We start from the raw sequence: 16,030 nt of genomic DNA, 5'->3' as shown, positions 1-16,030 counted from the left end.
GACTAACAGACCTGGGGGGGAGGTTATACCAGGGAGCTTTTCATCTCCATAGGCAATGGGACTGGTGGATTGGGACTCACAGTGGCACATGTAGGAGGATTTGTACAATTGGTCCAAAAGCAAAACAAACAAACAATCAAAATCGAAAATCCTTTCATGGATAAGGGGGTTGTGGTGGAAGAAACGGAAGTGTTCACATACCCAACGGCCCCCTCTCTTCACGTGTGCGTCTGCCTTCTAACTCTAACCTGTGGATTTCACTCGAAAGCATGCCCCTGTGGACAGGGCCCTACGCTTTTCCTGGGGTGGGGAAGGGCTAGGATTACCTGTGTTTCTAGCATGTATTACCTGTGTTTCTAGCATGCATTAGCCGTGGAGAGTTTTGTAAAGCCTTATCAACGTCATCAGAAGTCAAATGTGGAAGGGGAGCTACAAAACAAAACACAGAGCAACATTGAGATGAGAAGAGGGAGGATGACTTTTCTTAAAAATAAATGGAATCAAAGAGGAAAGAAAGGAAAACATACCTCCCCACCCTCACCTTGGGGTGCTGGAAACATCTAAACCCTGCGATACTGGTTAATGCATTAAATATGAAAGGGGGCAACTTCACACGGGAGACACGGGCAAGAGATGCCAGGCAAAGCCACCAAGGAGCCACGCTACCCACTTGTATTGGGATCCTTTGGGACCGTGTTCATAGCTGTTGGCACTAGGGCATGCAGCATCCTTAAGACATATGCCGATACTGACTGACAGGAACCTATTTTCTCAAGTGAACAACCTCCCGTTTAGTGTTCAGGCTGGATGTGGGAGGGGTTCACACAGCTCTAAGCAAGGTAACTACCCACAATCCTATCCAGGAGGAGGCTTGGTTGCCTTCCAGCTTCGGACATCATAGACTCTGTGGAGGGTGTGGCCACTTCTCCACCACACTCCACTTTCCTTGGAGGAGGGAGAAGCCTGCTGCCCTGTCTCCAGAAGAGTCTGCACTGTTGTCTACATCAGGAAGCTCTCAGCTCTACGGTGTGCTTTACTCAGGCCAGACGCTCAGTGAGAGCAAGAGGGTGCTGGGGGCCACCCTGTCTGACCCTCCTGAAGTTGGGTCTGCAACCATGGCAACAGCACGGCTACTGAGGGCAGGCAGCTTACTCTCTCTGAGGTAGTGGAGATGCGAGAGAAGGATGTCGGCATTGTAGCTCGGAGTGAGCCGCTGGAAATCATCTTTCGTCATCTTGCACAGCTCCTTCCCGTCAATATTCTGGAATAACAAGACGTCCACGTCTAGGAGGCCGTATTCTTTCACTGCCCATTCCAGCCACTGCCGGACGTGGTCTGTGCTCCATAGAGTAGGGTCTGAAAGGGAACAGGGACAGGGGCAGTCAGCAGCTCCAGGCAAACCTACTGCACGCAGAGTGCATGCCAGTCACAGCCCTGGAGCAGCCTCCCTCCGGCACCGGTCTAGACGCACAGATCCCCACCCTCAAGTGAAGAGAATTAGCTCAGCCACTGCTGTGGCTCAGTCTCCTGTAGATATCTGGGTTCCATTTCAGTTACTGTCACTTTTACTTATTAATTTAAAAATGCATAAAACTAAGAAGTATCCCTTGAAAAATTACTGATGTGCTTATATAAAAGATTAGAGTTATAAAACATCATCAAGAGAGTGCTAATTACAGATCACAAAAGGATGTAAATAGGGCTGGGGAGATGGCTCGGTCTGTATAGTATCTGTTTTGCAAGCAAAGAGAGGGAGGAGGGATTATAGGAGCAAGGGGGGTGGTCAAGATCATGATGGGGAAATCCACAGAGAAAGCAGACCCCAGCTCCTGGGAGCTCATGGACTCTAGACCAATAGCTGGAGAGCCTGCGTGGGACTGCGTGGGACTGCATGGGACTGAACTGGACCCTCACATTTGAGTAACGGTTGTGTCTGTTTGAGGGGCCCTCTTGGAGCCCATTCCCTTTGGTGAGATGCCTTGCTCACTCTTGATGCAGGGGGAAGGGGCTTGGTCCTGCCTCAACTTAATGTGCCAGGCTTTGTTGACTCCCCATGGGAGACCTTACCCTTTAGGGAGGAGCAGATGAGGGGATGAAGTAGAGCAGGAGGAGGGGAGGGAAGGGGAACTGTGGTTGGTATGTAAAATGAATAGAAAGTTTTTTTAAACAGAGCAGTGGGAAGCTAAGGAAATAGCTAACAATGTTTGCTGGATGGATAAGGAAAACTACACAGAAGGCATTCTGCTGCCTCCCCGGATCACGTGGACACCCTCCTAAGGAGTCCCGCCATCATCCTAGGGTACTAATGTATGGTTGTCACTGGGAAGGAAAATAAAATTCTGTATCTAAAAACAATGAAGACCTGTGTTCAACTCCAAGAACTATACACACACACACACACACACACACACACACTCAAGAATAAATTAATAACCATATCAGTGCAAACTACTAACCAAGGAATTTGAAATAAGGCATAGGTGACCGAAAGCACTCTTATTGTGAATGTGACTCAGCTGTCAGTAGGTTTTCCCAAAGAGACAGGGAATAGAAATGGGGACTGGGGATGAAGAAGAGCAATTCAGATGGGGCGTGAAGATGGGGTAGAAATGGAGGAGGCGGATGAAGAGTGGAGATGGGAGATGCAGACAGAGGATGGAGAAGAGGAATGGGCAGGGATGCAGAGGTCAGATGGAGGAGAAGCCCGAGCATCTTGGTAAGGTCAAGTTTTACACTACGGAATTTTAGAGTCATTAGGAATTTCTGAGGCGTGCGAAGGCGTCTTTAAGTACAGCAAGTACAGAGAACTCAGTGATGAAAATGGAAGGCCCTCTGGGGAGTCAGCGCATGCGTGTTTGGGCTCTTACCAGGTGTAAACATTGCCTCCTCTGGAGTTACTCTTTTTTTCCTGTGGCTAATTAAATGAACTATTGCAGCGGGGAGGCAAAAAGTCAATGAGATAATGTGTGTGAAAACGCTTGGCCAACAGTAGCAAACCAGAGAGAAAAAAGCACCCACACAAGAGGGTTTGCAGAGTCAGCTCTGCTAAAATGAAATAATGAATTCAATTTCCAGGGCTGCCTCTTCCTGTGTACAGAAAAGCTTGATTTATCTTTTATTTTAAGAGCCTTTTGGAGGTGCTTCTGCTGAATAAATCATAAGCCAACAAAGATAAGACACTGTGTGTTCAGCTTCCTCCTGGGAAGCTGAACTGTATGGAAACAGCCATGTTGTGTCAATATGGTTCCAAGAACAGCAAAAGGGCAAGGGGCCAGAGATCCTCCCGCCTTTTCTGTATCTTATACCACATGATTAATAGCCCATACGTTTATAAATTCTATTTCAGCCAACTGGATCTTAAAACATATAAGTACACCACCATATAGAGTTTTCAATTATGTTGTTCTTAATGCCTATGTGTGGAAGAGACACACGTGAGCAGGGCGGGAGAAAGTCATAAAGACTTTCTGTGTCTGGGGAGATGAGTCAGTGGGTAAAGACACTTGCTGCCAAGCCTGACAACCTGAGTGTGATCCTCAGGACCCACATGGTGATGGGCGAGAAATGACACACCCAAGTGTCCTCTGACCTCACACACTATCTATGGAGAGCCCCCATCTGCCTACACAACAAATAAATTAACATGCAATTAAAAAAAAAAAGAAAACCCTCTTCTAGTTTCATTGAACAAGATTCTGATCCAGTTGAGTTCATCGGTTGTCAGGAAATTATGAATAGATAGTGGCTGAAATTAGGGAAAAGGGTACTGTGCTGTCGATACCAGACTACACCGTCATTATCCATAAGCCCTAGCACAGGCAAACACTTCCATTTCCAAAGCCCTTCTAGAGGGTACGATTCAACATGAGCTGAATTGATGGAGAATATCAGAGAGATGCCTCCACAATAGAAAAGTAACTCTTGGCTATGAAAAATGTGGACTATATAATAAAATGCACCCCCAAGCCATGCGAAGGCCTACTGTAAAACAGGCCTGGGGCAAGTGAGCCAACCAGTATCTAAGACAAGCCCAGGGACTCGACATTTGGCCTCCCGGACGAGGGCAGAGCCCTGTTTACAAAGCAGGCCCAGCAGAGAGCGGGAATTTCAGAAGTGCTCAATACCACAAACCGAAATTTGACCCCAAGTGAAGGACTTCCTCAAAGCTGTTTTTGAAACTTTCAAATTTATAATTGACGGCCTGCGGCTTACGTTAATCTACCCTCTTGGCCTTTAATTCTATTCAGCTTGGCTAGAGAGCAAGGTCTGCTACAACACTGATCTTTAACACTCTGCCTTGTTAGCCTTTGAGATGGCAGAGACCAAGGTGATATCTGTGAATGTCCCTTTGCGTCCCTAAAAACACATTACCCACTGCCTGCAGAGTTCTAGAACTCACGTACACACACACACACACACACACACAATTCTGTCTTTGACTTACCAATTACTGAGAAAGGTAAATCAGACTCACACACTGAAATGGGTTTGTTTGTTTCCCTCACCGTTGTTTATTAATTTTGAGGCTATGTTACTAGGTACATTTGTTTATCATCATTACGCTTTTTCTAGAATTCAGTATTATACAATAAACCTCTGTCATCCGTAATAGGGCTTTTTGCCTAAAATCTTATTTGTCAATGTTTATTTTAATTTTTTTAGATTCTTGTTAGCTTTTGATTAATATGTCTCATTCCAGCTGTTTACTATCAATTATTTCAGTGTGTGTGAAATATTTTATCAATATACATAATTACTTGGGTGAGCTATTTCATTGCACCCTCTGGATTTCATACTTCCCGTTGTTCTTGCTTTGCTGGCTCTGTTTTCACCTCCTTCCTACGATCTAATTTAATTTATTTTATTCATTATGATTTTATGTATATGGGTGCCCCTCCCCACGTCATGCACCATGTGTGTGCAATGCCAGTGGAGACCAGAAGAGGGCATCAGATCCCTGGAGTTAAGAGCTACAGGCACTGTGAGCTGTCATGTGGTGCTGGGAACAGAACTTAGGTCATCTGCAAGAGCAGCCCGTGCTCTTAACCACTGTGAGCCATTGCTTTAAGCCAAAGGTGATCTATTTTTTTTTTTATGTTCATCTCTTCTCCTACTGCCATTTGGCCATTTCCATGCTATTTCTCCTATTTCTTGATATTATTTAAAATAAATTTAAAGTTTTATCATCAAAGTTCTCTTTTTTCTCAAACAACAAAAGCAAAACTTCATTTTCAATCTCTTCTTCTACACGACAGCACTGCCACTCCACCTGTTCCCATGCCCCACCTAGGAGGTTTTGATGACTATTAACACAACCTAGAATCACCTGGGACGAGATTCCCAATGGTGGATTGTCTATGTTGGGCTGGTCATTATCGATGAGAAATTGCATTAATTTCGCTGAATTATCTGAGAAGTCCCCGCCCCCTGCAAGCAGCATCATTCCCTAGGCAGAGTTCCTGAACTGTATACAAGTGGAGGAAGGGTGCTGAGGATAAGCAAGCAAAAGAGCATGCTACACGCTTGCAGTTCTCTCTACTCCTTACTGTAGACGTGATGTGAGCATGCTACACGCATGCAGTTCTCTCTGCTCCTCACTGTGGATGTGATGTGAGCATGCTACACACATGCAGTTCTCTCTGCTCCTCACTGTGGACGTGATGTGAGCATGCTACATCATGAGTCTCTTGAGTCACATTTGCCACAGCAGCATAGGTGAGACCAGGACGGAGACATGTTTGTTGCTCTGTACCCATCTCTCTTTAGATTTACATTGATCCAGCTTTTGCTTAAGGGCCATTTTTAAAACATTTTTCCTGAAGGGAGGGACAGTTATCAATAGACTCACTTCTGCTTAGAAATCTAATTCCACCCTCAATTTACATAATGCATTAGAGTAATTCTGTACCCTTCTGTGTATTCTCACAAGGATTCTCTTCTTCACTTTGAACTATTGGAAAAGGTCATTGCAGAACCTCACTCACTCAACAAACTACACTATGTTATCCCCTAGCTCTTCTTGGGTGTTCTTGTTGGTTTCATATGGGATTAAGAGTTTACATGGGAGTCACACAACACCGGGCTAGAATTCTGGTTTTTCACAACACTGGCTGGAGCACCTAGGTCAGCTCTCTTGGCGTTATAAGTTTTGTTTCTTCAGTAGAGTGAGAGCAATGGATATTCCCTCCATCATACCTTGGCAGGGTCTCCACCATTTCTAGAAATGCTGTGTCTGTGTGCTTGACAATCAATCATGAGTAGACAGCAGGTGTCAAGTTGACAGTCGTGTATACAATGTAGTAGGTGTCACTTGACAATCAGGTGTATACAGTAGGTGTCAGGCTGACAAACATGTGTATACAGTAGGTGTCATCTTGACAATCATGCATATACAGTAGATATCAGCTTGACAAACATGTGTATACATATGTAGAAGGTGTTAGCTTGACAATCATGTGTATACAGTAGGTGTCAGGTTGACAACCATGTACACAGCAGGTGCCAGTCTGACAATCATGTATATAGTAGGTGTCAGCCTGACAATCATGTATACAGCAGTTGTCAGCCTGACAACCATGTACACAGCAGGTGTCAGCCTGACAATCATGTATACAGTAGATGTCAGCCTGACAATCATGTATACAGCAGTTGTCAGCCTGACAACCATGTACACAGCAGGTGTCAGCCTGACAATCATGTATACAGTAGGTGGCAGCATGACAACCATGTACACAGTAGGTGGCAGCTACCATCCATTTTCTTTCATAACATTCCAGTCTTACATATGACCCCCACGATTCCCTCAGCCACCAGAAGCTGATAACTTCACAGATAAAGTGGTTTCAGTTCTCATTTGTCTGGTGGTTTAGTTGGGAGAAACATGACATAATGGGCGAGGCCACCAGGAGAGCTTGGCAGGGTGACAATGATGGAGAAAGACGAAGTGCTGACTATAGGAGTCTACCAATGGGTTCTCTGCAGACCCGGGCCCCACTCAACTGTATGGGTGCCTCTGGGACAGTGTCTTCATCTCTCTGAGTATTTATTTTCTCATGGTTCATGGGAGACATTGAACTGTGGTTTCCAATCACCACGCAACTCCCAAGATCCCCTGATTCCTGCTTAATAAGTGACAATTATTGTTAAGTCAACATGTGGCCTTTACTGTCCCTACCTGCAGCTCTGTGATTAGGACGCCATGGAGCCTGGCGCAACTTAGCATCTAGTCACACACAGCCTCATAAATAACAGAGCTGGAGCGAGGAAAATGTGAGGTCCAGCTATCAGAGTCTGGGGGGGCGGGGTTTAATCCTCGTCACCTATCTGTTTCCTGGTGCGGCTCAGCAACGTCATTCTAGGGAGGGTCATGTCAGTCCCTTATCACTCTGAGAACTCCAAACCCTGTCGCACGAAGCCACAGAAGAGTCCAGTAACCTGCTGCTGCCCTCCCCGGGCTGACTGCAGTGTAACTAACTCAGCCTTTCCACGACAGTCAGAAGACCCAGGATGCTGAAAGGCTGAGCCACAACTGAAGCAGCAGGCGGTCAGGGCTGTGGGCTCCAAGACCACTCCTTCTGAAGTCTGGGCTGAGATGAGCATTACTTTTCTTATGAAACAACTTCTTAATTGTTTTCCCCAAATTGCAGTTTTTATCTTGACTACCAGGAGCTCAAAGCCACACTAGGGGCTTAACTACAGCGTCTTGGCTGAACCTGCCATCCAGCGTGACTACATTCTTCCCTCGTGCACTTTAGTCTTCCATGTGTATTGTAATCAAACTGCACTGAATCTGAATTTTGATTTTGGGTCACACATCCTGTGGTCAATAGTTTACAGCTCATAAAGCATCTCAGGTATGTTTTAGAATTAAATCCATTGTATCTATTTATATAAACATATTCATGTCTCATATAAACATATGGACTGAAACAAAAACATGATGATTGGTCAGGTGTCATAAGAAAATAAATTGCTAGAGAGTTAAGCACATAGGTGTGGGGCACTGAGAAGAGGTCTTGAAGGATGCGCAGAGTTTGTTACCAAAGGAAGGAAGAAGGGTAGCACAGCCGCGCACACAGCACAGGCCCAGGCACTGAAGATGCAGGGTACAGGCAGCAGTGAGCCTAGGTAGAGTATGACTGAGGGAGGAGCTGAGGAAACAGAGGCTGAGGAAAAGGCAGAGGCTGCAAAGGGGCCGTGATGGCTATAAAGGAAACTTTCACAACCTCTCTTTTGCACAAACTACCTTTGCTTGGATATTCTAGAACACACATCAGAGTCATTAATTTGAGCTCTGTACATTCTCCGGTCACCCGCCTGGGTAGGTCGTGCTGAGTGCTCTCTGACCTCTCCCAAGAGACTGGCAGGAGTAATGGATGCTCAGGGGACACTTCCTGGGTGATCCAACATGGATGGGCTTGGAAAGATATCGAGCAGGGGCTTTGCAGCCTGAGTGTTGGGAGACGAAGAAGAAAGAGTGCAGTCTCGTAGGCGCCTTTGACCATGGTGATGGAACACAGGAAAAGCTTAGAGAATGCAGAGCAAAGGAAGAGATGGGTGTGGCCACTCAGTCTCTGAGATACTCATATCAAAGGCTTTGAGCTGATTGTTCAAAAACAAAACTAAAATGTGGGCAAAAAAAGAGAGAGAGTGGTCTGAACAGTTCAACATTTTAGCTCCTATTTGAGAGAAGAAACAAAAAGAAATGGTATAAACCGCTAAAACCAGAGGTCCTATTACACTGGTTCAGCATTTTGCAACTTTTAAGAATGTCCTGAAGACTGTGACCATGCCCCGCTCTGTAGTAACCCACACCATTAACACATCCTGGCATGCACCACCAATAATGAAATAGCAGCCTCAGTTCCACATGCTTCTAAAAATCACAGAGGTATGCCAGGTGGTGGTGGTGCACACCTTTAATCCCAGCACTTGGAAGGCAGAGGCAGACAGATCTCTGAGTTCAAGGCCAGCCTAGTCTACAGAGTGAGTTCCAGGACAGCCAGGGATACACAGAGAAATCCTGTCTCAAGAAAACAAAATACAAAAACCATAAAAGAATCACAGAGGCACACCCATCACACAGAGGACACGGCCCTTGGTGCAGGAGATTGTGAGATGCATGATACTTACATTACACAGAGTATCAGCTCTCTGTGTGCACTGGGAACCTACTGTTTCTACACACAGATCTGTGGCCACAGCCTTGGAAACACCTGGAAATCAGACTTCTGACTTAAACCTACTAGATTTGGGTTGTTGTTAGGAACCAAGGAGAGGAGACAGCTCTGGTTTGGGGCTCCGTGCCATCTGTCACAATGGAAATCTGAGTTGACACCAAATAGAGCTGAGGAAATGAATTTTCCCAGACTAGAGGGGCAAAGAACAATCCTTCTGGGTTCCAGTCAACACGTCGCCTGAGCTGCTCAGCACTTTATTATAAGTGGGCCTTGGTGTGACGATTTTTGCTAGTGCAGGTGTTTAGATGGGTGAGTCTAAGCTAGTGTGTCTTCTAGAGGAGTGTGATATCTCAGTGTAGAATGAACCAATTGTTATGCAGTCTCATAACAAGTAGAGGAGTGCACATGTTCATGTTTACATGGATAGCATGTGTACCACATGTTTACACAGTTATCACATGTACCACATGTTTACACGAATACCATTTTTACCACATGTTCACACGGATATCATGTGTACCACGTTTACAACGATACCATTTGTACCACATGCTCACACGGATATGTGTACCATGTGTTTACATGGATACCATGTGTAGCACATGTGGGTCTCCCTTATGTTAAATTCTCCATTGGCCACACACCTCATTCCTTTACTCTAAAGTTGGGTCTATCCTGCTTTTGTATATGTCTGACTGTCTTTCTGTCTCCCCACCCTGCTCTGTCTGATATGAATGCCAGCAGGTAGTGATGGAAAGAGCAAATGCCTGACAACAGTTAAGGTTTCAGCTCACCTCCTTGGGTACCGGGCACTACATTTAACCAGCAGGAGTTCCAGGAACCAGACACTTAGGTCTGGAGATTTCAATGTGTGCAGAGCTCTCCAAACCCCAAAAGTGCCTGAGTGAGGCAGCTAGAAAACCTGTATTGCTGCTGAAGAGGTGGATACAACAGCTTCTGCTGCTGCTAGTGTGTGTGTGTGTGTGTGTGTGTGTGTGTTCATCTGTGGACGTGTGAACACACATACCTGGAGCTTGACCAATAACTGAAAGATTCACAACTTGCAAAACCATCCACAGCTCACTGTCTTACCAACACCATTAACTGAATAACTGCCTACATTGGTGTGAAGCAACCCGAGGAGGGCACAGCTGAAAGCAGCGTCCTTCAGAATGAAGAAACAGCCCTCTGCTCTGCGCCAGCCGGATGCCATCTGCAGAAGCACCTTTTAGTCTGTCCGGCCATCACTGAAAAAATGCCTCTGAAGGAGACCTACTGACACTCACGGAAAGTCGACCGATCTGATTCCTCACCTCATGTTCCTCTGTGGAGAGGCCCAAGTCAGGTCCCTTCTCCCTCGAAAAGACTTTACTAACATCAAGGCACCCTGATGACACCTCAGAAATACGAGATAGTCCAAAGCGACACCACGCATTATGATTCTACAAGGATAAAATGGAGGCTTCAGGCAGGCCTCTGATAAGCCTGGTCCTCCATCTTACATGAATAAAACTTGGTTTGCCTCGGGTGAAGAGATGAAATGTTTCAAGAGGGAGCCAAAGGCAGGGGTGGCTGGGGTGGGCTCCCCGTGGGTTTCTACTTCCTCCTATGCATGCGCAGCCACGGAACCGTCACCCCTCTACCCGCTTTCTCAGTCTCTGGTGTAGACGGCACTCATCAAGAACAATGAGACAGACTGACATGGGGCTGGGTGACACAGGGTGAAGCAGAGAGCAGACCCAAGCAGGAATGGCGGCCATGTTGTCCCTGACTAGGGATGGCCTGTCTTTCCTGGGACGAGGGATTGTTAACCAGAGTGAGACTCCAAGACTGACCTGCGGGGACGATCACTCTGCGCTCGCTTGTGGTCATGTTGGGGGGTGGCATGTGCTTCTCCTCCATGTAGCTGCTATAGCTCATCCCCACGGGATCAGGGCTGTCCACCATCTTCCCACCTTTGGTCACGCTGCATGTGTCAGGAGAGTTCCTGTGGGAGAAGAAGACAGGTTCTGCTGTCAGTAGGGTACCCAGAGGGCAGGGCTCGGGGCTAGTGATACATGGAGTGGTCCAAGGAGAGATGTGGGAAAGACCATGAAAGCATTACACGAGTCAGAATAAGTCAGGTGGTGGCGGCATGTGCCTTAATCCCAGCACTTGGGAAGCAGAGGCAGGAGGATCTCTGTGACTTCAAGGCCAGCCTGGTCTACAAGAGCTAGTTCGAGGACAGGCTCCAAACCTATAGAGAAACCCTGTCTTGAAAAAACAAACAAACAAACAAAAAAGGTCAAAATATTATGGTACCCCCAAATTCACACGCTGAAGCTCTAAGCCCCATGGAATGGTATAGGTGGGTAACCAGATTTAGCTCGGGTCAGGACAGTAGAGCCCACAACAAAAGGATGAGAGGACGGTGAGGACCTGGGGAGCTGGCTCAGTGGGTAAATCGCTTATCAAACATAAAGACCAGGGCTGGACCAGGGTCCACTAAAAAGCCCAGCATGCAGTGTGTGCACCCACGGTCCCAGTGCTGCCCAGCCAGTCCAGCCTATTGGTGAGATCCATGCTTCAGGAAGACACCTTGTCTCAGAGAATCAAGTGGAAGTGACGGAGAACCACACCAGGCACTGAACTCTGGCCTCCACAGGCAAGCGCATGAATGTGTATATCTGCACACACATGCACACACACACGCATACACACACGCATGAGACAAGCAAGTAGGAAGAAAGAGAAAGAGACCCCCCATTGTTTCACTCCCTCCATATGAGGATGCAGCCAGCCCTCACCCAAAGAGAAGGCCCTTGGGTCAGTGGACATGGCGCTCTCTGGCACCTGACCTTGGCTGCCCCATCTTCAGAACCATGAGTAAAGAGTTCCTGTTGTTTCAGCAGCCTGCACAGCCGTCTGTGACCATGCCGGGGCCCACGCTTGAGAGAAACAGAGCACATACGTGGGAAGCCAAGCTGCTGTCTGGCTTCTATTTTGCTAACCGACTCCTGAAACTGTCGTGTCCAGACTCCCTCTGTGACAGCTGACTGGGAACACTCAGGGAACAGCGAGCTGGTGTTCATTCTCGCAGAGTGACAGCAAACAGGGCTAGCAGCAGACAGACACGGGGCCCGGGCTGCTCAGCCATGCTTTCCTGGGGTGATGCTTCTTTGGAAACCTCAGGGAAAATCCCCTCTTGGGTTCCCATTCCTGTGCAAACACAGGATCTGGAGGGCTAAGGACTGATGGTGATGGGGTCAGGGCACAGTCGGGAAGCTGGAGAAGATGGGGGACCGGGGTGAGGGAGGCCACTAAAGAGTAGAAACCAGTGGCCTGAGAGAACCCAGAGAGTGGCCTGAGCATGACACTGCATATGAGAGGAGCTGTCCCCACTGACCCTGGGGACAGGCCACAGGAACCACCAGTAAGGCAGTCACTGTCTTTGCAAAAAGATTAACATGCCTTTCCAGGAAAAGAAAAGTGTCCGTGTGGCGCGCATGTGTGTATGTGTGTGTATGAGTTCATGTGTGCATATGTGTGTGTGCGCGCAAACGTGCATATGTGTGTGTATGTGCATGAGTCCATGTGTGTGTGTATGTGGGTGCATGCGTGTGTTTGCATGTGTGTGTGTGTGTAAGTGATGTTTGAGAGCTATAGGAATCAGGCCTTATAGGTAAACAGCAAGTAAGAAAACCAGTTTTAGGGGCTAGAGAGATAGTTCAGCAGTTAAGGGCACATGCTGCTCTTGCAGAGAACCCAAATTCAGTTCCCAACACCCACATGGTAGCTCAGAACCATCTGCAACTCCTGCTTCAGGAGAGCTGAAGCCCTCTTTTGATTGCTAAAGGCACTAGGCATGCACATACATACATGCATGCAAAGCACACATACATGTAAAACAAAATAAATATTTTCTAAAAAGGAAGAAAAAATCCACTTCCATCAGGGAACAAAGAAATATATGGCCGTTTTCTCAGATGGTTATCACACAGACAATGTCTACCTAGCCCACAGATGATGGCTAGCCCACAGATGGCTAACCCTGGATCACCTCAGCAATGATATCTCTACATTCTGGTTACATTAACAAAAGCAGAATTTAGGAATCATTTCTGAAGCTCTACCCAGCACATGAATTCATTGTGGTTTGGTTTCCATTTTCCATATTCCTGGAAATCTTAGGCACCCCAAGGACTCCTGACTTTAGATGTTCAATCCAGTGTTGAAGACTTTGATTCCGCCTCTATGGGATCTTTGTCTCCTCCAATGCTTGTTAGCTGCACCTTTGGGAGGTAACTTGCAAAGTCACCAAACTTGGGGCTTACAATGGACTTGACCTTTGAGTTTGAGAAGGGCAAAAGCACCTAAGGCAGGCAGGTGTGCAGGGCTGCTTTCTGAGCAAGACAGAACTGAAACGGAGTTGTGAAATTCATCTCTCATCCAGAGGCCTTGACAAAACTGTGAACAGGAAGGCCTGGCCAAGGACCCAGTGCCCAGAAAGAGCTTACACAGTACCCACGGGCTCTGAAATACGATTTCTTCTCGGCATCACATGCCAATGCATCCAGAACCGCAGAGGAGCTCAGTGCTGGCACCAAGGAGACAGCAACAAGCTATCTGTGCAGGTCACACCAGGGTTACACACCGAGTTCCTACCAAGACCCGGGGAAAGACATCCTGTCAGCTTATAAAGTTCTCATGGCGGTGACAACATGAAGGCAATTTAAACAATAACTGCCCACGTTCCCACGGAGCAAGGCCTGTGTGTTTCCAGTGCTGTCGACACAGCCATGATTTCTGCTTGATGTTATAATATTTTCCTGGCTGCAAACGATTATCTCTGTGAGACTCAGCCTAATATCAAACCACACAGTATCTTTGCTGGAGACAGAGTTTCCTAATCCTTTGGAAAAATCCGTCAACCTAGTGCTATAGGATGGTTTGGTATGTTTGTCTCACAGATGCTTGGGAGAGAAGCTAAGGGTTTGAAGGAGATTTTTTTGACAGTTAAGTGGTACCCAGGGCACAAGAGCAACATTAGATTATGACTGTAAAGTCCATTGCTTATCCATCTACTGCAATTTATTGAGTGCCTACTGTATACCAGGCACTGACAGTTCTTTCTTTCCCAGTCAAAGGAATGAATCACCAGAATGGTGAAGGCCAGAAAGAGGTGGCATTGGGGTTTAACCACCTCTTTGTCTATCACCATGTAAGTGTGTGTGTGTGTGTAGACACCTGAGTGCCACTGTGTGCTTACAGAGGCCAGAGCACAACCGTGGGTGCTGTTCCTCACCTACTTCCCTATTTGAGATAAGGTCTCCTAGTGTTTACCATTGTGTAGATCATGCTAGCTGGCCCCGAAGTTTCTTAGGAATCTCATACCTGATCTTCCTACAGGGCTTTAGAACAGTAGAACAACACACACTCATGTGTGCACACACTCATACACATACACACACATACACACACACACACACCATCTGGTTCTGGGAGTATGAACTCAGATCCTCACATTCGTGTGACAAGAACTTACCTACTGAGCCACATCCTCAGCCCTCATCTAATTCTAATTCTTGACAGTTTAATTTTCCTGTCTGAGGACAAGAACTCCATACATGGATTCTGGGAGTTTCTCTATAAAATGAAGCAGACCCCCTCACCAAATAAGAATATAATAAGCTGTCATGTTGCATTTTGCCAGTATGCACCCAAACTATATATAACTATTTAAAGTACAGTCAAAGCCAGGGATAGTAGATGTTGAAACAGAAGGATCACGAGTTTGAGGCCAGCCTGGGCTACAGAGTGAGTTTGAGGCCAGCCTGGGCTATGTAGTGAGACTCTGTCTCTAAACAAGCAAGCACACACAACACGGGCGCCTTTTAGCAAAGCTACTTTGTATTCATTTTATAAATGGCACGCATAATTCATGTTAATAACGAGTCTCTAATTCCATCCTTCATCATAAAAAAGACCAAAATGAAACCATCAGACCCATTTCCAAAACTTTAGAATAATAGATAAAATATATAATGTCTCACACTATTACATTTAGTATTAAAGGAAGAAGATGGGATGAGCCGTGATTTTGACCATCATTCTTTTTTCAATAATGAAGAAACTCCTAACTCTGAGAGGAAAGGTCATCCTTCCTGCATGGTCCAGTGCCCAGCACAACTTTCCAGCAAACACTAAGTAGGTGGAGTGGCTCCATTCTCATTATCACCTTGCCTTGTCAGCTCTTAGAGCTTGCCATAGGAACCTGGCACTGACGTGTGGAGCCTGGCTGATGGCAGCCAGTCCTCACAGCAGCTCAACAGATGTAACCTACATCTTACAGAGTAGAGAGCACACAAGAGATAGGGGTGGAGAGGGGGTTAGTGGGCAGGAGCAGCACTGGCTGCTCCTCTGTAGGACCTGGCTTTCATTCCCAACGTATGCATAGCTTCTCACAGCCATCTGTAACCCCAGTCCTGGGAGATCTGATGTCCACTAGCTTCCTTGGACACTGAGCATATAAGCAGTGCACAGACATATACACAGAGCAAAACACCTATACACATAAAATAAGATTGGGGATGGGGTAGAGGTTCCCAGAAGCGACAAGCTAGAATGTCAGGCGCAGTGGCCTGAACTCACCATGCTTCTTCACCCGCAGAGAACACCTGATCAGAGTGAAGGGAAAAGTCTCTGCTTTGAAAGACAAACACCCTAACTTGAGGTAGACAAGAACTCCCTGGGCTGCATGTTATTGTAGTTTAAAGTCTACAGTGCAGCCCTGGCGTGCTATTCTAACTAGGGATCCAATCACTCCCTCGCATAGCCCATGCACACACAGACACACACAGACACACACACAC

General features: G+C 46.6%; 1 protein-coding gene across 2 annotated transcripts in view; it reads right to left on the bottom strand.

Moving 5' to 3' along the window:
• Positions 1–16,030, bottom strand: part of Erg (ETS transcription factor ERG) — a 96,516-nt gene that overhangs the window by 20,399 nt on the left and 60,087 nt on the right. For both annotated transcript variants that reach the window (XM_057765843.1, XM_057765845.1), the window contains exons 3-5: positions 11,015–11,166; positions 1,153–1,356; positions 349–429 (exon numbers count right to left, since the gene is read on the bottom strand). In XM_057765843.1, the coding sequence (XP_057621826.1) occupies positions 349–429; positions 1,153–1,356; positions 11,015–11,166 (437 nt within the window). The remainder of the gene's footprint in view (positions 1–348; positions 430–1,152; positions 1,357–11,014; positions 11,167–16,030) is intronic.

This window comes from Chionomys nivalis, chromosome 3 (genome assembly GCF_950005125.1).
Source record: "Chionomys nivalis chromosome 3, mChiNiv1.1, whole genome shotgun sequence".
NCBI classification, from domain to species: Eukaryota; Metazoa; Chordata; class Mammalia; order Rodentia; family Cricetidae; genus Chionomys; species Chionomys nivalis.
This window is presented reverse-complemented; position numbering and strand designations above follow the sequence as displayed.